The 21,331-nt window shown below is 39.9% G+C and overlaps 3 protein-coding genes across 3 annotated transcripts in view; 1 reads left to right on the forward strand and 2 right to left on the reverse strand.

Moving 5' to 3' along the window:
• Nucleotides 1-911: 911 nt before the first annotated feature.
• LOC121891584 (taste receptor type 1 member 3-like) lies at nucleotides 912-1,532 on the reverse strand. The gene has a single exon (XM_042404125.1). The coding sequence runs from the start codon at nucleotides 1,530-1,532 to the stop codon at nucleotides 912-914; it is 621 nt and encodes a 206-aa protein (XP_042260059.1).
• Nucleotides 1,533-1,677: 145 nt separating this feature from the next.
• The window catches only part of errfi1a (ERBB receptor feedback inhibitor 1a), a 40,109-nt gene continuing 20,455 nt past the window's right edge, over nucleotides 1,678-21,331 (forward strand). Inside the window, exon 1 of the mRNA XM_042405642.1 lies at nucleotides 1,678-1,893. Coding sequence (XP_042261576.1) covers nucleotides 1,766-1,893 — 128 coding nt within the window. The 5' untranslated portion in view covers nucleotides 1,678-1,765. The remainder of the gene's footprint in view (nucleotides 1,894-21,331) is intronic.
• LOC121893695 (taste receptor type 1 member 3) lies at nucleotides 3,433-5,150 on the reverse strand. The gene is made up of 3 exons (XM_042405644.1): nucleotides 4,709-5,150; nucleotides 4,261-4,561; nucleotides 3,433-3,895 (listed from the first exon to the last, which is right to left on the reverse strand). Exons 1-3 carry the CDS (start codon nucleotides 4,909-4,911, stop codon nucleotides 3,524-3,526), a joined length of 876 nt encoding a protein of 291 aa, XP_042261578.1. The 5' UTR covers nucleotides 4,912-5,150; the 3' UTR covers nucleotides 3,433-3,523.

Here is a 21,331-nt window from a genome sequence, read left to right on the forward strand (position 1 = left end):
ACCTTTATCTGACGACTATATAACTAGTATATTTGCATGGTTTAAGGTGCAAAACTTATAAAATGTGCATATTTATCATATTAAATATTACATTATCGCATTTACTCATACATTGAACCAGCTACTCGACAGGATACATTAAAATTAGCTCCACAGTATAATATTCATTCTGCATAAGTACTTATACTTTTGATGCTACAGCAGATACGTTTTGCTGATAATACTTATGTACTTATAGTTCAAAAACATTCTGAATGCAACACTTTTACTTGCAATACTTAGATACTTAGTGTTTTTACTACTTTTATTTATTAAAGGGTCCAAATATTTCTCCCAAAACGAATTGTTTTTCCAAATGAGAGTCATCAGTGCCTTGTTGAAAGCAGAGATGGAGAAAATTCAAAGAAAAAATCGTACACTGTTTCATTGAACCTTTATTGTTATACAAGTTATGCAAGTGTTAACACTATCAACCAGAGAATTTGGTTGAAAAATAATTTTCTATTTCAAAATCAACTTCAAAAATCAGCTCTTTGCAGACTATTTATTATAATGAAATTATACAAAATTTAGGCTACTGTAGGCCTATCTATACTGTACATGAGCAATATGTGTCTTGCATTTTGCATGGTTACAGATTCATATGACAACATCTTTCAACTTATTATAGCCTTATGTACAGTATGTTTTGTGACATATAGGCTTAAATTAATTCAATCCCACATATTCATTAGGATATGTACTGTAAATGTCACATAAGCCAAAATATATGGGGTAGCAGCTACTAAATATATCACTGCTACAATTATAACTACAGTAATGTATACAATCATAATGAAGGTAGCCATAATCATACAAAGCATGCAGATGTAAACTTTACAATTTATATTTACAGATTTGTTTTTCTCTGTTTATTGCGCTGCCTCTGGCTGTGTCTGGGGCTCTTCCTGAGATGGTGTTGGTGGGACTCCCTCTAGGAAGGTACAGAAGTGCTCTGAGGTATTGAGCTCAGGTTTTCTCAACAGCAGGTAGCATTTTGGGAAGTAGTAAGCTGCTACCAGTCCCAAGTTGCTTGCCAGGCTGAAAGAAATGTGGACAATAGACCTTGTCTTTTCAGTCAAGCCTATGTAGATTGGAATAAAGGTCACCCAAATTACACAGTAGATCAGGGAGGAAAAGGTGATGTCCCTGGCGAGGTTATATTGATGAAGTGGTTTCACTGCCATGAAGGTGCACATGAATGATATAAGGGCCATTATAGTATTGAACCCTTGCATCAAAGCATATCCGATGGAGGGTAATACTGGACATGAGAGGAAGGCCCTCACAAAGTCTATTGTCATATTTGCCACATGTTCAGACAGTGAGGGCCCTTGATGAACAAACCAGCCACAGAAACCAGCCTGCACAGCACAGCAGGTTATCACAAACAGCCAGCTCACAGGACCTCTTAGTATATGCAGTTGAGAGGCGGCCTTCTTTGGGAACTCGGTCACGTAGAGTATCTGTGTGAAAAGAGGGGTTTGCAGCATGATGACAATGTGTCCTCTTTACTTCGTTCTACTATTCAGTGCATTTTAACTCTCATTCCTCACCTGCAGTGAGATCAACGTGATAATGGAGAGTGCGACTGTTTGGAAAATGGAGATGAGGGGAAGCTGAAGACGACACACCACGTCCCCTGGCTTCCCCAGGAAGAGCAGCAGACTGAGGCAGGCTCCCATCAAGCTGAGTAGAGCCACAAAAGTCAGAGTTCCCCCCGAGGATGTTACCAACGGGGTCCCCCGGTGCCTCAGGAACACAACACCCACTGACCCCTGACATACCAGGAGCAGCACCCCAGCCAGTGTCATTACCAGGGCCTCAGGCGTGTCCCAGGACAAGAAGTCAAAGGTGGGTGCAGTGCAATTAGTGCTGCGGGTCAGGGACCACTGGCGGTCAGGGCACTTGGAACACTGGATATCCTCTATGAGTCAGAAAGCACAATATGAGGTTTGGTTTCATTAACACTAAAAATCTAACTCAAACCATGATTATGTGTGATGCATGATTAGATTTCTTCCTCATTAATGGAAGTGTTTGATATTTTGGGAAATTCACATAATTCATTGATTTTGAGCTTTAGAGGTGCTGGTAGGCGGACATTGCTACCTTTGGACAGCAGGCTAGCTGTTCCCCCCGTTTCCAGTCTTTATGCTATTGCTGAACTAAGCTAAGTAGCTGCTAGTTTTAGCTTCATATGTACTGTACAAACATGAGATTGGAATCAATCTTCTCATGTAATTTGCATTATGAAAGCGAATTGGCTTATTTCCCAAAATGTCAAACTAATCCAATGAAGGTCAAGTATTTGAGAGATGTATGGACAACCACATTACCCTCATTAGCCTGGTAAGTGCCTGGCTTACAGTCAATACAATCAAAACAGCAGGAATGGAAGCCTTTCACTCTGAGCACCTGGCCCGTCCCACATTTTGCTGAACAGGTGGAATTAGGGATCTGCAACAGTTGTGGCATTACAATTATTGTAAAGGGATTTGTATACTTAAAAAATGTATAAGCCCAAAAAACAAAAAAAAACAAACCCACAGTGCTTCAGGAACCCAGACTGGATTGTGGTTTTGTGGAATTTAATCATCAGAGGTTTTCTCGTGCGTATATAAATGTTTATATACATTTTCTAATGTGTTTCTTAAATTACCTCTGTGTTATCAGTGTGCCACTTTAAGAGGGACATGTTGATGGACAGTTCATTATAAAAGCTTCCAACATCCATGAAGTTTACATCCGAGCTATTCCAGACCCACTCAATCACACTGTATCCTATGTTTGGGTTGCCATTTTTGTCAAACTTTACATGTCTGCCATTTATGTCCATAGAAGTATTCTTTAAAACCTCCAGCAGCTGCAAAAGAAGATTTTATTCATTGTTTAACAAGATTGGTAAAAATGAAAAATAATTCAAAATTGTCTGCAGCCACCCACATAAAAGACAAAGACATTCACCTTCCAGGGATAGATTTTGGTTTCAGCTCCCCACATACAGGCATTTGAATCACATCCCAACATGTTGTGCAATGCGTGTGCCACACTGTAGATGGCAGCATACACACTGAAAGCTGAGGTCTGCACTGAGGGATCATTTACCAAGCTAATGTTATCAGGTGACAAGCTCCAGCATTGTGGGCAGGGGTTGTCTGGGATGCTGGACTTTGATGCTAGAGGGGATATCTTCACCCTCTCTTTACTCATTTTGGTGAAGAGCTCCTTCATGTAGGCAGTGAACAGATCCAGATGCGTTGTATTTTCAGTGAATCCAATGACGGTACCAATGTTTTGGATATTGGGGAGGGAAGTCAGTTGATTATGGATGGACCAGCTTGTGCTGGCAATCCACACAGCAGTTGTATTACTCCTGATAACCTGGAATAGATTGAATGATTTGTGCAGAACTGAATATAATTTGTCCACATATATTGTATTATCATATATTGATTGTCTAAAGGGATGTCCCACATAATAATTATTCTTTACTAACCTCTTTAAAAAAAACCACTGCAGGCTCTGGGAGAGAAAAGACCACTACTGCTCCAACCTTCGTTTTGTTGATATTGTCGATGATGGTTTTGACCACTGGTTCAGGGTCTGTGTATACTGGAATCAGCCCCTGATAGGCCACACAGATAGACATATTCTGTGCTATTTTGGAGAATTCCTGCACACCGTGTTGCCCAAACTCCTCCTCACTGCCCACCACTGCCACCCAGTTCCATTGAAACTCCTTCAGCAGAAGCGCCATGGCCTTCACTTGATATTTGTCACTGGGCACCGTGCGGAAGAATGACGGGTAGAGAAGCTTGTCACTGAATTTGTCACTGGTGGCACCAAAGCTAATCTGAAGTGAGAAGAGTCATATTATACCACATTTGAAAAAAAGACATTTTACTATATTAATATTATCCAGCCCTGCCCATTATTGAAACACAAGGTTTAATGCACATTTACTGAGGAAGCTGTTTAAACTGCGTTGCAAGTGGGTGATTGTTTTTTAAGTAATTATTTTTTCAAAAACACAAAAAAAGCAATTTAATGATTGAAAATATTTTTTGCTAACAATTTAAGACTCATGGGACACTGTTGAAGCAAATATTTTACTTTTAAGATTTACTTTGAGCATTAGGAATATTCTTGAGGAAAAGTTAAACCAGCTCAGGAAGAAGATACATGATGACATATGACTAGACATATTTGTAACCAAACCTGTGGTATCAGAAAGAATCCCAGGAGTTTTCCTATGACGGACACCATTTCTGAGGTTTCAGGACCAATAACAGCTGCCATGCTGGTCTCATAGTCAGTATAATTGCACTCCACAGATAGCACTCTGCTATATTTTTCAGTGAGGAAAGAGATAGTAGGCTTCACAATGACAGCAGATTGTCTGCATGTGTCATAGATTTCATAACCCAACTTGATGCCAGGGAGCAACATTTGGTTTCCGTTGATCTCATCCACTGCATATTTCATCACAAGAGCAAGGCCCAGTCCACGCTTATTTAAACTGTAGGAGTTCAGGTAGAAAAAAGAATTAAAAGCCTTGTTAGTCAAGTTAAGCATACGTAGTGATGCATAATTTCATATACTGACAGACATAATAGATTGTTATTTTGCTAGAAAGGGGAAACAACTGTTTTTCATTACCCGGTACCTTTCACAGTTCATGTTGTTAGGCTCACTCCTCAGGCTGAGGTTGCTGGTCAACAGGTTGATGGGAAAGAGCCCTCCGAGCATAATGTCTCCAGATAAATTGAAGAGGCTGGTGGAAATATTCTGGAACCATTCAGGCGGACTCACACCGCAGCTCAGTCTAAACGCCCAGTACAGAACCAGCACACGGAAAGGTGCAGCCATGTTGCATACGAGCTACAGACTGAGGCTAGTGAGATGATAGCGGCATGCATATGTGTCAGTACATCCTGAAATGTTTTTGTATGCAAACTCATCTGTAAGCCTCAAAGATAGTTGCCGCACTTGGCCCCTCCCTTCCCTATTCACCTGAAATTGCACTTCAAAGTAACTACAAATTATGTGAAATGGTCCTTATAATATTCACCTACATTAACATTTGTGGTACCCATGGACATGAAATACAGTAGTTTTCCTTTTATAATAATAATAATAATAATAATAACTTTATTTGTATAGCAACTTTCATACAAAAAACTGCAGCTCAAAGTGCTTTACAACACAAGAAATTACATGCACCAAGTGCTTCACATCAAAAAAAGACAAAATGAACATAAAAACTTGTGAATGTACATAAGATGTAAAATTAAACCCACTTGATAATATTACTGAACATAAGATAAAATAAAGTGAAAATACAGTACATAGAATGCGTACCTCAGTGGTGGTCATTTGGGAAAGCGAAAACTATTAAGGTACTTCACCATGTGTACACAATCTGTAAATCGGCGCCTAGGTCTCTTAAGCCATGAGCATAACGGAAACTCCCTTTTCCCAATGGACACAGACTCACCACCAGTCTTGATTAACCAAAATAAGCCTCCTTCAACTTACCCCAGAATGTCTTCCCACAGGTTTAACCTCACTGTGGGTCTCATCTGTGTTGGGCACATCCTGAAACTGCCCCATAAAAAAACACCCTTGGTGGTGCTGTGGGGGTTAAAAACACACACCACAGTCTTTTTTCTCAGACCTATCAATCACTGACCTCAGCACACACATAATATAAGATAGAAAATAAGCCCACTTGATAATAATGATACAAAATACAACACATAGAATGCGTACTTCCATGGTGGTCATTTGAGACTTAATAAACAAAAACTCACAAAGTATTTCACCGTGTGTACACAATCGTCACCTTCATAATGATGAAGATATTGACAGTATTTTCACTATTATTTGTAAAAGCAGTAATTCTGGTATTCATTGTACTAATTGATAGTTGTTTTCACATTAAGATATTGCATGTAAGAGGGAAAGAGTCACTTTGTGCCTTGTGTGTGTGTGTGTGTGTGTGTGTGTGTGTGTGTGTGTGTGTGTGTGTGTGTGTGTTGTGCAGGTGGTGTTCATCTTTCCGGAGCATTTTCCTGACATTTGCTTGTGGTTTGCTGTTTGATTCTCTTTGGTGTAACTATCTGTCAGGAGATGAGCACATGCAGTAAATTCCTTTTGGCCAACTGGGTTGTTATCACAGCCTAACCTCATGATTATCACTTTGCAAATATTAGTTTTTGTTGGTGTCTTATTGTGCCATTTTAGTGAACATTTATGCTGCATTATTCCAGTTACTGCAGCCAGTCTGCTGTTATGAAAATCAGTAATAAGTATTAACTCTGATGTAGGTCATGTTAGTATAACATACATGTTTAAATGTATGTTTTATGGCATGTTTTCATTATTTGTCATCATGTTTTGCATTCACCTCAGTTTTGGTTTTGCATGAACATTTACATGCAATGTTGTTCATCCATACAAGCAAATTGACATATTTCCTCCCAAGATATTTACATAAACCTAAAGTAGACATTTACTCTTTTAAATTTTCTTTCTTTCTGATGAAGTTTTTTGTTCATAACTGTCACTGTTGTCTTGCTAACGCAGGTCCAGGCCACTCGATTTCAGAGTTCTTTGGTCACAGAATTTTGAAAACAAGTAGCTTTTTTGTTTGTTTTATTATCTAGTAAAAGACTTTGAACTGCATAGATAAAGTCTTTATTGTCGGAAGTTGTACATTTCAGAGAAACATGAAAACACTAGCTGGAAATCAGTTAAAGCACAGCCCTTCTTGCTGTGACAGAGCTAATCACCAAACCACTGGTTTGTCAGGGAAATAAGATCTTTTTTTTTTTTTTTTTTAATAAACTAGAATACTCCCAATGGGTTGGCTCAAATGTCATCTTTTCAAATTTAAGTGGAATCTACTGAACAAGGCAGACTTGTCATGAACAAGTCTGGAAGGCTGAATAAGTTAAATATGTTAAAAAAGTGTCAGTGATTACCTGGAAGCAGCATTTGATTGGCACAGACCTTTACTGTATATTACATCACTAAGACTTGCAATAGGGAGGGAAATATTAGGAAAAAGTAGGTTAATCATTTTTTAGTACATGTTATCTACCCCTGATGTTGTCATGCTTAAGGTCACAGGTTAGAAATGTTACAGAACCATTCAGGTGAACTACTTAACTGCAGCCCAGTCTATACCTACAGTATAGATGACCAGTTTAAAAGTCAGAGCTTTGCTGACAGCACGAGAGTCCGGAGGCAAAAACAAATATGAAAGAGAAACTTAATCATAGTATTATACTATAAGGAAGAGTTTGGTTTTGTCAGTCTAGTTCCTGAGCAGTTGTGTTTGATTGTCATGATCCTGTTGCAGTCTGACTCTGTGTTCCTTGGTTGCCATTTTCCACCAATCCACCGGATGCCCTTGGATTTTTTCCCTGTTTGTTAAACTTGACTGAGTGGGAGTGAGCCCTTGAAGTTGACACTGAAGTTTGCTTTCATACTGACGAGTTTGACACACCTAGTTAGATGTAAGACATGCAGCAATTGATACACCAAGCAATTCATTCAACATGTCTTCTGTATTTACATTCAGGGCATTTAGCAGATGTTCTTATCTAGAGACGGACAGATGTTTGTTCAATGGCTGGATTCTCTGTAACTTATCCTCAACAGATTATGAAACAGGAGTTTGTTAACACTTGTTTCTGTAGCTTTGAATAATTTGCATTTACAGCCTCGGTGTGCCATGTTAGAAGAACTGCATCATCATGAGAGTTTGCAGATTATTGTGTACTTTTTTATTTAACTTTATTCATGTATATTCTAAGATGGGCTTATTGGATATATATATAAGAGTATTGTGTTTCTGGGTACTTGGTTTTCCGTTTGCCCTGAGTTTTTCCTCCTCTGTCCCCAGTCTGTTTTTCCCTCCACACTTCTGTTCTCACCTGCCCTGCATCAGTCTCGTTAGCCCTGCCCCACTCCCTGTGTTTTCCCCAGCCTATCAGCTTGCATCTCATCCCCTCGTCAGTTAAATTTGTATTTAAGTCTTGGTTTTCAGTTTAGTGTTAAGACAGAGTTAATTGGAGAGATTGAGTTCTTATTTGGTACACATGCGATCTTAGTTTGATTAATAAGTTAGCATGTGTTGATTAAAATTAGCAGAGAAAGTCACAGTGCAAAGCTATTACCTAGGTTACCTTGCAACTTTTCGTTTTAGTTGTCTCTCATCAATCATTTGAGTCCAATTCTAGTACACTTTGGGTTGTGACTAGATGTTCCTTACATTGGTTTTGATGTTTTAAAATGCTCTCTAGATGTATTTGTCTTTCAGTCATGATGTTACTTGAAAAAGACATTTTTAAAACACACAGTTTTTTTTAATTGATGTTGCATTTTCATCTTGTTTTCCATAAGAAACAATACAGAATGTCAAGTTTCCCCAATAGTTCTGCACTGAACAACACACACAATTATCTTTTGTACTGTATTACAACAGTAAATGTAAACATAAAAGTATTCACTGCTGCGGGTTCTTTTAAATCATAATGTGATTGCAACTTTTCTGTGCAGCCATTACTATTTTCTTTTGTATCTTTTGAGGTGAACAAGCCGGATTTGAGGAACTCCAGGAAGGGTTTGTTCAGGGACATAAAGAAGGTATTCTGTTGCCTATCTTGTTAGACATCTTGACGTAAGAAGACCGGTGATGAAACACACTGTTTTTCTTTGGTACAGCCTGTCTGCTTGTTCCACCTACAGTTCATTCTTTTACCATTAGCTGGTATGACTCTCCTCTCTTTGAGCAATCAGGATCACTTAATTTTAAGAAACACGTAAAACTGCTTACATGTCTCTGACTGGATCTTGTGTACGATTAATGTGGGCTCAGTGTTTTGTGCTGTTCTTGTGTACAGAGCGTGGATTTAGATTAACATCTTGTTTATGTCTGAGCAGCTTTCTTTGTCAAGCATGAATTCACCTTTTGCCTTCTCGTGTGTTGTAGCTAAACTTTCATTGATAATCTGCACCAACGTCACACGCATGCAAACACATTTTCTGTTTACAGTTTTGGCCTGGCACACACTTTATAGACACACATACACACGCACACACACTTCATAGACACAAACACACACTTGATAGACACACGCACACACACTTTATAGGAAGTAACCGGCATTTGGAGAATCAGTATCATTAGTGCACTGGAATGCTTGGTGGTCATTAAAGTAATCTTTCTCTGGGTTGTTTAGAACAGTTAATGTACAATGATGTTGTAGTTTGAATGTGGTGTCTTCATTTGTTGGCTGGATGAATGCTTGTTTATGGAGGCTTGAACATCAGGTGGAAGGGTTTGTTCAGCTGTTGTCCAGGTTTTGAGATACGAGTCTCAGAGATTTCTGCCTCCACCCAAAATTATGGAATTAATAGAATATAACTTGTGCTTACAGCATTAAAAATTACAATAAAATATAAACTCAGTAAGCAGTGATTCAGTTACTTTGGATAATCCACAGGCTTTGCTCTCAACTGTTTTCATTGAAATTTGCTTTCTGCTGAGGAAATAGTTCCCATAAAACTGCTAACAGTGTGTTCTGTGGACAAATTAAAACCAAAATAGCTCCATAGCTAGATACCCACTACAGTGATTAAATATGAATATTCATCTGTGTATTACATATATAAACTGTACAGTGTACAGTATGTTCATTTTATTCATTTTGGTGCATATGAAGTCCACCAGCTCATCAGTGTGGACATTTCCATAGCTCAGCCACTAGATGTCAGATGTGTGTATTTTATTGGTTTCACCTATGGCGCTCACACTGTTTGTTGCCTGTAGGGCAGCTGTAATCTGGCACTCAGCGCTTTTACTTGTACATACACACAGCATATTTATGTTTTTGGAAGCTGTAGGCCTGAGGTGAGAAAACTCGAGACATATTGTGTTGCTGGAGATGAGGGGAAGGTGGAGCTTCTCGCAGCTGTGTGGGCAGCAGGTACATTGTGTAGCAAAGGGCTGTTTGAACAACTGATAACAGAGGGGAGTCAACCTGCGTAAATGCTGAAATGATTTTCTTGGTTCTTATGTTTTGGTTCACTTTGATTATGAAGAAACATGTTTTGTCCTGCAAGCCTGAAACCATTTCCCCCATGTTTGTCTGTAGATTTCCATGGGTTAGCCTTATGACCTGCAAAGGAAGGAACATTGTTGCACAATACCTGTCAGATTGAAACAACATAGATGTTGTTTGCATCAAGGGAACACCATAAATGTCCTGATGTGAAGAAAGAGATACTCTCGCACGTTAGGTGCCTTTGATCCTTTGTGCCAGTGTTAATGTGGTGTGGCTGGCAAACATGATATGCCCTCTCTATCTGTCCCAAATGTCTGTGACTGTTGCAAAACACTGTCTCAGCTACATTCCCTCTCTGAGAGAGAACCAAGAATACCACCCGCTCTCCCTTGCTTCCTTTTGCCCTCCTTCCCTCCCACTGCTCCCCCCCTTGCCTGCAGAGTGGCCGGATCAGCCTCGCTCTCTAATCTCCATCGCTGGCCTGAGAAACACTGGGCCCGTTGTTGACATGCTGGCCTCATACCCCACAGGGGCTGACAAATTATTAGCCAGCCTCGCTGTGCAGAGTGAGGACAGCCAGCCAGCGAGTCCATGCAGCCAGGCAGCAGAATACTAAACTGTGCTGCGGGACATGAGGCCATCTGTCATGATCAGCTCTGTGGCAATGATGTTGGAGGAAAATGTGGGAACGACGAGATCTTGTTGCTTGACGGCGGGGGCGGCTGGTCCGGGTTGAACCAGCTGTGGTGGTGTAACATCACTCAGTTTACAACATCAGATTGTTCCTGCAGAAAAAAACTATGCATGTTATCGCAGCCTGAACACATGCGTATTAGGAGGTGTTTTTACCTCACCTTGAAGGGTTAAATAAAGGATTCATCCTCCCCCTTCCAGCAGTAAAACTTGTTCTTCTTCGTGTCTTTAACCTGTGTGTGTGTGTGTGTGTGTGTGTGTGTGTGGCTCACAAGTGTGTTGCAACTTGAATTTGTACATACATCCACATAAGCAGAGATATATAAACAAAGGTGCACATATTTGTGCATTGTTTTAGTCTACTTTCAGTAAGTTTACTATTTAGGCTTTTGCTTTGTTTTACACCAGCCACAGCTTAAATTTATTTTGTAACTTATTTTGCAATCTTAGTTTGCAATAGAGGTTTATTCACAGTTACAAAATTTTGCTGAACACAGCAGTGAGAAAACTTTGATAAAATTCAACAAAAAATATCTACAAATTAACCTGATTCTTAGAACCATGTTAGCACTGTCCAAGGACTGGAGCAATAATGTTTGCACTCTGGATTAACTAACCTGCAGGTCAGGGAAAAAAACTCTTTGCTGTTCAACTCTGAAAACCATTTACAGTTCAAATTGGGGACAAGAGTGTTTGGCTTGATCTATGCCAGTCTGCTCTGCTACTTACACAGCAGTGAATGACTGACTCACGGTGGCCCATGGGCTTTGGGCAGTAGGAATTTTATGAGCTTGTTGAATAATTTGAGTAAGAAAGTGTTTTACCTTGTGCTGGAGGCTCATACTGTGTTACGAAATGAACTGAAAAGGGATCAGCAAACGGCTGACTTGCATAGCTGTCACACAAAAATAAGCATTCCTATTTTCAGTGTTGGACATATTTCATGATTTATTCAGATTGTGAGGGCAGAAAGTTGGAGGGGGAGAAGTGAGTTAAAGACTAATCGCAGACCTTGAATTCTTACATCACTGCATTGATTGATTTTGGTGTCCAGAGATCCAGAGGTCACAGTTGTGTAAACTTTGGCGACATTATGGACAAATGAACCTGTGAGAAGTTTTGTTCCTGTGATCTGTGTTATACAACCAATGTCAGACCTGCACAAAGCAATGGTTTAATACAATCAACGTATATACCTATTGAGATGTCTGATAAGGAAGGTCACTGTGATAATAGCATACAAACACATTCAGATGAGATTTTTCAGACGTGACCACCGATATAAAACACTAGATATGATGTTACGTCATAACTCATGGGATAACCGTCCACCATCTTACCTGGGTGTTGTTTACAATCGCCACCTGTGAGCAGCAACTATGGTTGTCAGCTGTAGCAGCACCTAATCGCTTTACTAAAGGACCTAAGAGACCAGGGAGGCTGGTGTTACTTTCCACACATCAGTATAGAGTAGATAGATTTATTTTTTTACATACGGATCCACTAAAACTACAAAAAGTTAATGAACTAGGTAACTTTACTGTTAGCTTCCAAGTAACAGACCAGCTGAGTTCTAAGTCAAACTTATTGCTGATTGCGAGCTCTCAACAGCATTGATCTGTTAGCTTAGTGTGTTATCTTGCCTTATGTGCAATTTATGGCAATCAATATATTAATATATTACAGTAGGTGGGTTTCTCTCTTGTGTTTCTCATTTTAATTGCCTGCCAATATAGGTCATAATATTGAATCTATTTAGGATTTCTACATGAAAAGTATTGATTAATGTAGAATATTAGTCATTCACAATACCAAACCACAGTTCTTACATATTGAGTTCAGGCAAAATTGATAAAATCATCGTCTGCAATATAAATGCACAATTTCGAGATTATCTTCATGATTGAAAGCATGATTTGTTCTCTTGGACCTGTAATAATCAAAATTCTACCAGAATCACTGTTTTTTTTGTTTGTTTTGTTTTTGTTTTGGTTCATTCAAGACAGGCGCACTTGTCTTACGTTCATTACTTTGAATAAAAATCAGTATTGGTAGAAAAATACAAAGATTGTAAGGACAACATAAGCCTCTTTCACCATAGGTTCAAATTACAGCAAGTTAAAAACTGGACCCAGGTAAGATGGCTGCCATATGGTTCCATCCCAGAATGGCAAATCACTATGACATGAAGCATCTGGTGTTTTATATCTATGGTGACCACAAAGAAATTACTACAGAGATGTCACAGTACTTTGCGTAAGTGTTCTTTCTTTGAGACAACACAGTCTGTTGGCAAATTGCATGAGTCAGGATGTCTGTAACTGATCCATTTTATTGATGTTACACTCTGTTGACCCTTTGGATTTCAAATGGACATAAGTAATGGAGCAGAAAGCAATTTATTCTTGACTTTATATCTGTCATGTTTGACTGTGTGTGTGTGTGTGTGTGTGCGCACTCGTGGTGGTGTTGTGTTACATCCCAAAGCTAACTGATAGGTCTCATCTGTCATCCTCTGCTCTGTGACTCATCAGACGAGTTATCTGTGATCTCTGAGTTAGACTGCTCTCCTCCTGTGGTTTTTACCTGCTGGAACTGGTGGTATGAGACATTTCCTACAATCTAATTTGATTTAATTTGCACAGCAATTAAATACTGAAAAGATGATGTGGTGCATTGGGGTGGAGATGTGCTAAAAATGTTTAAACACATTATTTTGTATGAGAACATAATATTTTTTTGTTAATAATGATAGTTTTTGTTCCTTTTTTGTTTTTATTCTATTTTACTTGTAGTAATCAATTATTTTTTAATAGGACAGATAAAAATAGTACTATACTACTATATCCAATCCAGCATCTGATGCTCATTATATGCACATTTAGCCAAAGATAACTATAAATTTCCCTACAGATAAAAGTGCTTTTTCATGTTCTTCAGATCAATGGCAGCCAAAGCGTTCCCCGTTCACATGAGTAGCTTTAGAAGATGCTCCAGAGTGAGATACAAAACCACTCACAACAATGACGCACAGTGTTTTCAGATGATGGACTCTCTTAAAGGTAAAACCTCTCTTTTTCAAGCCTCATTTGAAGTTAGGTAGCCTGTTTGTGAGCAGCTGGAGAAACATCCTATGAGTGGGCGGCTGGATTTGAACAGTAAGAAATTGTTGTCGCTACAGGGTGAAACACTTGGAAGTTAGAGGAGCAGGGAGCAAGCGAGTACTGTGGAATTTTACCAGGTCAACCTTATGTAAGAGGCTGAGCTGCCACAGGACAGAGGATAAGAGTCATATGCAGAGTCAGACAGAAAGAGAGAGAAGAGAGAAAGGAGAGCAGCTAGACAGACAAGAGAGGTAGTAATAGAGGATACTGTGGAGGAGGGTAATGCTGTTTATGAGGAGAGAAATAAAGGAGGAGGTTTGGGAAGTCTCTTGCCTAAAGCTCTGGCCCGACAGCATGACTCTCTTAAGACCTCTAATTCAGTTTTCTTTCTGTCATTGTTGAACCTTTTCACTCTCCGTTTCCGTCCAACACGTGAGTCATGCTCTGAGGCTGTCAGTCATCGGATGATTTGATGCGGGTTTATTAAAAGGAGGTGCGTCTTTCCCTCTGACTCAATAATTGCTTCCTTCTGAAGACAGACAGAGCTCAGCATCTGCTATGAAGAACAGAAGAGGAGGAGGAGTAGGAGGAGGAAGGGTTGAGGTGGGAGGGGGGGTTGCCTGTTTTTAGAAACATACCAGCTGCCACAGTCCGACCCTCGGGGTGTCTGTTCTCCTAAGCACAGGTTAGGAGCTGCCTCAGCCCACATGCCCAGTCATTTCAGGGAACCTGACTCTGTCTCCAGTCATAGTCCTTTTCATGGTTCACACAGCGAGTATAAAGACAGATTTCATCATTAAGTGAAAGAGGTAGAGCTTGTGCTTTCAGTTGCATTTTCCTGGTCAGTGCCTGTATATCTGATGTTGTAGGGTAGTTTTGCCACTTGTATTGAAAAAAGTACACTACAAAGTTCATTGAAATCATACAATGCACCAGAAAGAATGAGAGTAGAATAATTCTGTGTCAACCTTTTTTGAGGATTTCATTAGTTTTTGAGAAGTGGCAGGATGAAATGCATACTTGAGATATGTTGAATGTTTTTCTCTAAATTCAAAAAAAGCCATTTAGATTTTTTAATAGATTTTTGCCAGACATGCCACATCTTTTAAACATGAATGCAAACACCGGCTGCTAGTTACCTGCTCATCAGTGAGAAAAGCAATTAACCCCATAGCGTCGTTTAACTAGAGGCTTCACATTACTGTTATCACTCCATCACTGGCCTGCATTTTCCAGCATTCACTGATGAGTTGCAGATGAAGGCAGTACCTCTGTAGTCAGTTTCCAGCTGCTCATTAAGGCTGCTTGACAGTGTATCACTATTTCAATTATTTTTAGTGCCGCCAGCCTTAGCGCAGCCATGTGGGAGAGAAGAAGAAGAAGGGAGAAGTCTGTCTAAGAACAATACTCAAGTGTACTTTGAAAAGGTTCGCTGTAATTGTCCTGCATGTTCATACTGGCAGTGAAGACACCCCTTCCTAATTCGACTCCAGTGTAAGTGATGGGGGACAAAATCCAGTCTGCTTGTTCTGTACAAAAATATGTTCTAAAGTTCAGCTGAAGTTACTACGAGGCTTCAGCGGTCAGTCAAATAAATATCTTGCAAAGTTACAGTCTTTTGAGTACAACATTTCCCAGGAGCGTTTGCTTACAGCTAGTAACACAAGGAGGGAATTTTAGTAGCTTAATGCATTTTTGCACAGAACAGGGACTATGGATTTTGTCTCCCATCTGTCACACCAGAGTGTTTCTAAGAAGTGATCATTTCAGAGCCACAATGGAGAAAAGGATCAATTACAGCAACTCATACATGCATATGTCTTTCACACATGTACACAATATACAGTATTGCCACATGAGCATAAGCAAGACTTGAAAAAATACAAACCTGTCCTTTAAGATGTCGACTGTCCTATTTGTTTATACATATTGACGTATCGTGGAAGGTGTAATACAGTATACTATACATATATGGGTCATCTGACCTGTTGGAGGAAAAGTGGAAACCCACATGAGGAGATCATGTAAACTCTACACATAAACACCCCAGTTAAACCTGGTCAGATCTGAAGGACCTTCTTGCTGTGAGCCATCATAATATTACAAAGTGGAACAATATATGACCTAAAACAGGACATCTACAAAAACTGAAAACCGGAGAAGGGGGATCCTGTCTATCTGTCTATCATACACAGTATATACCAAGTTTGGCGACACTCTGTTTCAAATTCAACGTGACAGACATCTGAAAGTGCTACACTCACACCAGTTATATTGTATTTTATTTGGATAGATGACTCAGTTTGTGCTCTTGAGACACGGGTTTTGCGTCACTCTGGTGACCTTACAGGAAAATCCACATTGCATTACTCCAGGCAGGTGACAATAACAGTCGTCACCATTATCATGCATTGGTAATAGCCGTCATGATGACAAGCTAGTACTGTGATACAGGGCAGGGCTCTGGATTGGACTGAGGACCCCAGGCTCTGTTCAAACTACTTAAGCCTAAATTAGGAAGAATGACCTGTTAGTCTGCAGGATGTTCTTTAGATCCTCAAGAGTCTGTTTATCTAATCTGAAGACCGAGATTTAACTCTCTGTTTCTCTGTTATGGTGCTTAATACAACCTTTATCAGCGGCTGTTATCCTTAACCATAGTAAGTGCAAACTCTACCTGTGTCTGCTATCAACTTTCCTCCCATGAGAGAGATCAGTCATATCTAAGCCTGGTCTAAATCTGTCAACGTGTAAACACAGACACCCCAGCTGCAGACCCCTCCAACTGTCTCCAGCGTGATGAATGATAACCTGTGTGCCGCAGCTCCTCCTGACTGACAGCCAGCTTGCGTGTGAAGATGCAGGCTGCCTCACGACTATAAACCTAAAAAACCTGGGGAAGGGGGTGGTGTTAGAGGCCTCCCTTAAATTGCAAAACACCTGTATCTGACTCATGCAGAGTTAATCACACACCTTTACGGCTCAGCGGAACAGCTCTGCACTGTTCCACACTGTGGGAAGAGAAAGACAGCGAGAACAATGAGACGGACACTGACTGATCTACTTGATCTACATTGTTTATTTTATTTTTATCATTCTGTAGCCATTGACTATTTATTTATTATTATTATTATTAATGCCTATCGGTAACTCACATGTGCATACACATAAAAAAAATGATTGGTCTTTTTTTATTGACATTAAAAAAATTTGATGTAAGGTTGTTGCAGTTACACATTTAAAGCACTTTTCTTTGATATCTTGATTTTTATATACTTACATACTTGTACGTGAGTTTTTTCTAAAGTCAGTTTAAATCAATATTCATTCACTTTTGAATTTTTAAACTTAAATTCACTTTAAGCAAGAAAGCAATAGAAAGAGACAGAGAGAGATTTGAGTGCACTAAATGTCCAAAAGTATATGGACACACTTTTCCACATATCTTTGACAACAGTGTTCATGTTCAACTATCACATATGTTCAGGTTTCCATATATTTTTGGCCATGTAGTGTAGCTTAACTTTAATTACAAAGACACATTGAGTTCTTTCAGTTGATAAAACTCTGCTACATGTTAATCCCTGCAGTACTGACTGATTGAAGGATTAGTCTGTGAGCAGAGGAATCAGGGCAGGATGGTTGGCAGCCCAGCATCCAGACATCCATTAGCAGCTGCGTGGGATATACTGTACTGACTGTCCACATTTTACATTAATGCCAGGTCGCTCTGTCAGAGGTGAGCAGTCAGCCTCTCCTGCTTACTCCCGTATGGCTGGTGTTTATGAGGTCAGTATGTGAGAGAGCAAACCACCCAGCTCTCTTATACTTGCTTTTGCCCCCTGGCTTGAGCTATGTGTGTGTGTGTGTGTGTGTGTGTGTGTGTGTGTGTGAGTGAGTTTTCCAGCTGAGTGGACAAACCAGGAGGCTACAGTGGAAAAAAGAAAGGGAGGAGCTACTATTCAACTTCATATCCAAAACAAATCTCAAACCTCATATGTTTACATTTGTATGGTAGCAATAAGATTGAGGCAGTTATGAAAATAGTCATGTGTGTTGGGCAAACAGTGTGTATGTGCACACGACAGACTGAGTAGTATGTACTTGTGATTAGTCATGAGTAATGTGGTGTTAGGGTAAAGTGGAACAGTATAAACCCAGTACACCTGTATAGAGTACAGTATGTATTAGCAAGAGAAAAATAGAGTAAAGAGGTGATGCATGTGCGTGTGTGTGTGCAGAGGGGTGCGTGTGCTGAGGGTAAAGTGGATGGTTGACTCCACTGGAATGTGGCGCTGACTCAGTCCGTCTGTCAGCCTCGGCCATGTTCGTTCTGTGGACTTATTCACACTCTGCGACCCTTTCAGGGGGGCGGCCTGTTGCCTCATGTCGGATTTCCGGCAGGACTCTTGGAATTTCAGGGAACAGAACTCCAAGAAGTTTTGGGGTATGGCCTTGTTTGGGTTCAGGCTTCACTTTCCTGTTGTGAGTAAAACATCAACAGCAGACAATCTCAAGCTGCTAAAATATGCTATTTCATGCACTGCTGCTGTTAGTATTAGAAGTATTTGTGCATTCTGAGGAAATTACAGAAAACTGAGGTGAAATGATGGGATTGATCACCCAGTTCTTCTAAACTTTTTAAGGCTTTTGGTATTAATGCCAACATAGTAGTTAATATGTGCTAATATGCTAATGTTGGAATTACCCTAACATGTAAAACATTAGCATTTCATCATGCTATCATGGAAAACATTACATGCTACATGTTATATTGCTAATTGTTGGTTAGTATGGTGGTAACATTATAATTTTGAAAATGCTAAATTCATAGGCCTATTACATAGTTAAAAATGATAACATACTCACAACATGCTGGCATGTTGACATATAACATCAGCATATTAACCAGTAATTATCTTGCTAACGGAGGACATGCTAACATGCTATGTTTAGTTCAAAGTGGGGCTGAGCCTGCTGAGTTAGATGTCCCAAAATGCACAATGTAGGGCAGATAAGCCCTTTTTAATTAGATAAAAATGTGTTTGTCCATGTAGCTCTAAACCAAACACCCATTGTTGCCGCACTAGAGGTAAAAGAACAGAAGATTTAGTAGCAGAGGTTTCCTATAGGATTTTGATTTTTTTGTGATTATTGTGGCCAAAAATGCTTGATTTTGCAAAAATTGCTTTGCAGTAGAAAACTCACTGTCCAGTGAAAGTTTCCACTTGTGGTTGATCAACGGCCCTCCGCAGTTTCCCTCCACTGTCGTACAAAACATTTGGGAATTGTTTTGCATTTGGGAACTTTTTTTGCATGGTCTATGGCAGTAATTTTTGTTGGCAGGTGATATTTGTCCATCTCCCACCCGAATACACGTCTGAATCCTTGCTGAATTTGTGCTTTGTTGACGTAAGTCACCATTACATAAAATGCGACAACTGGTCCCAATCACAAGCAGTCTGTTGATTTGGCCATTTTGTGCGGAAAAGTTGTAGCAATTTAGCAAAATTGATTGATTGATTGTATTTATTTGTTGGGGCAGTGTACAGTTTTTAACATAAAAAATATGCACTGCACCGGAGTTAGCTTAACGCAAGCTCTTGCAAATATTGAAGAGATTCCTTGAATTTGCATTAATTATTGTGATCGAAAAATCACTATTTCCTGGAGGGAACACAGATCCTTCCACTGAAATTAGCGAGTCACCCAACAAGAACCCTCACGGCACTGCTCGTCTGTCTGTGGCAATCAGATGCGTCTCATGTTAGTGAGTGACTGGTGTTGTCATGTAATCACAGTTGTTGCAGGAGAAAAGGCTTTGTCTTGGCCTCCCACGCTCCTCGTCCCACCCTGTCCAGACAGACAGGGAGTGTGTGTGTGTGTGTGTCTTTTCTCTGTGGGCTCATCATCTCTAGATGCTGGCCAGGGAAGAAGACAAGACCAGGACAAGGTATCTTTCATCCTGGGATTACCTGGGCCTCTTCTCCCTCACAGGGCTATCAAAACAAATGTGTTACTTCAGAGGAAAGACTCACTTCTCATACTGCGTGTATATCAAGTTGAAGTGTTGCTGATTTGGCATTAATGGTGAATACCAAGATCTCAAGCTGGTAGCCAGTGGTGGAATGACACTTACTCAAGTACTATACTGAAGTACATTTGTGGCACTTTAATTGAGCATTTCCACTTTCTCCTATTTCATACTTTGAATTTAATATATTTCAAAGTCAAATATTGCATTTTTTGCTCCACTACACATATGTATCATTTATGTATCATCTATATTTTAAAGAATAAGAATAAAATGACCATCTTATAAAATATGATTAAACTGTATACATCAGTATACCAGGTAGTTAAAGTTAGCTCTAACCCAACTGGCTATATAAATGCTTTTTTAAGTAAAGGATCTGAGTACTTCTTTCACCACAAGTGGTACCTAAAGTTGATTTACCATGTCTTAACTTCTTTTTAAAAAACCTCTGAAATTAGTTAATTACAGAGTAGTCCTGCTCCCTGCATAAAAAAACATGTTTATTTCTTAAGTCTCTGCCTCTGGTGGATCTCTGTGACTAGATTAGTTTCCAAACTGTGTTGAATTTCTCACACTATAGTGCTGTACTGAATTTCCTCACTTCCGCTGGTGTTCTCAAGTGTCAAGCACACAGAATCTAAATCAACCAGATAGACTTAAAATATGTCTATCCGCAATTGATCCTGAAGGATCACTGTCCACCCCGGAGCAAACAGCAGTTTCTCATAGTGCTCACCTCCCAGCCAGCCAGGAGGACTGGAGACAGCCACATTAATCACATTCCTGTATAACATGTCCTTTTACAGCTCTATATTTCAAATACAACCTCCGTGTGTGTATGTGTGTGCACCTCTATCTGTCACCATGTGCAGAACTTTCTGGCAGTGCTTCTCCTCTAACAGAATGCAGTTTGTGGCATGAAAGACAAACAACTCATGCACACATACACGCACACACACTACACAGGCACACACACACTTCCACACTACTTGAACCCTGGGGCAGAATGCCAAAGCGCTGGAGGAATGTGACCCGGTGACCTTGGCTTGCAGACTTCCACATGGAGACCGGACACTAGGATGGTGTGCATCGGAAGAGGAGGCCAGAATAGCTCCGGTGTCCGGTAACGGGATACAGACTCTGTTTGTAAACCGTGGCCATTTGACACACACAGAGTCTGCAGTGCACATGTATGTGCACAGATGCACAGGTGGTGGAAACACATGTACTCATGTCCAGAGGTTAGGAGGTGGGCGATGATGGGTAACATGAAAGGAGGTGCTCAGTTTGAGATCAGTATGTATGTTTTCTCTGGTACAACGTTGGGTTAACCTTGCAGCCACACATTTTTCTGCTTTCATAAATCCTGACTTTCCTGT

Source organism: Thunnus maccoyii, chromosome 3 (assembly GCF_910596095.1).
Source record: "Thunnus maccoyii chromosome 3, fThuMac1.1, whole genome shotgun sequence".
Lineage (NCBI taxonomy): Eukaryota > Metazoa > Chordata > Actinopteri > Scombriformes > Scombridae > Thunnus > Thunnus maccoyii.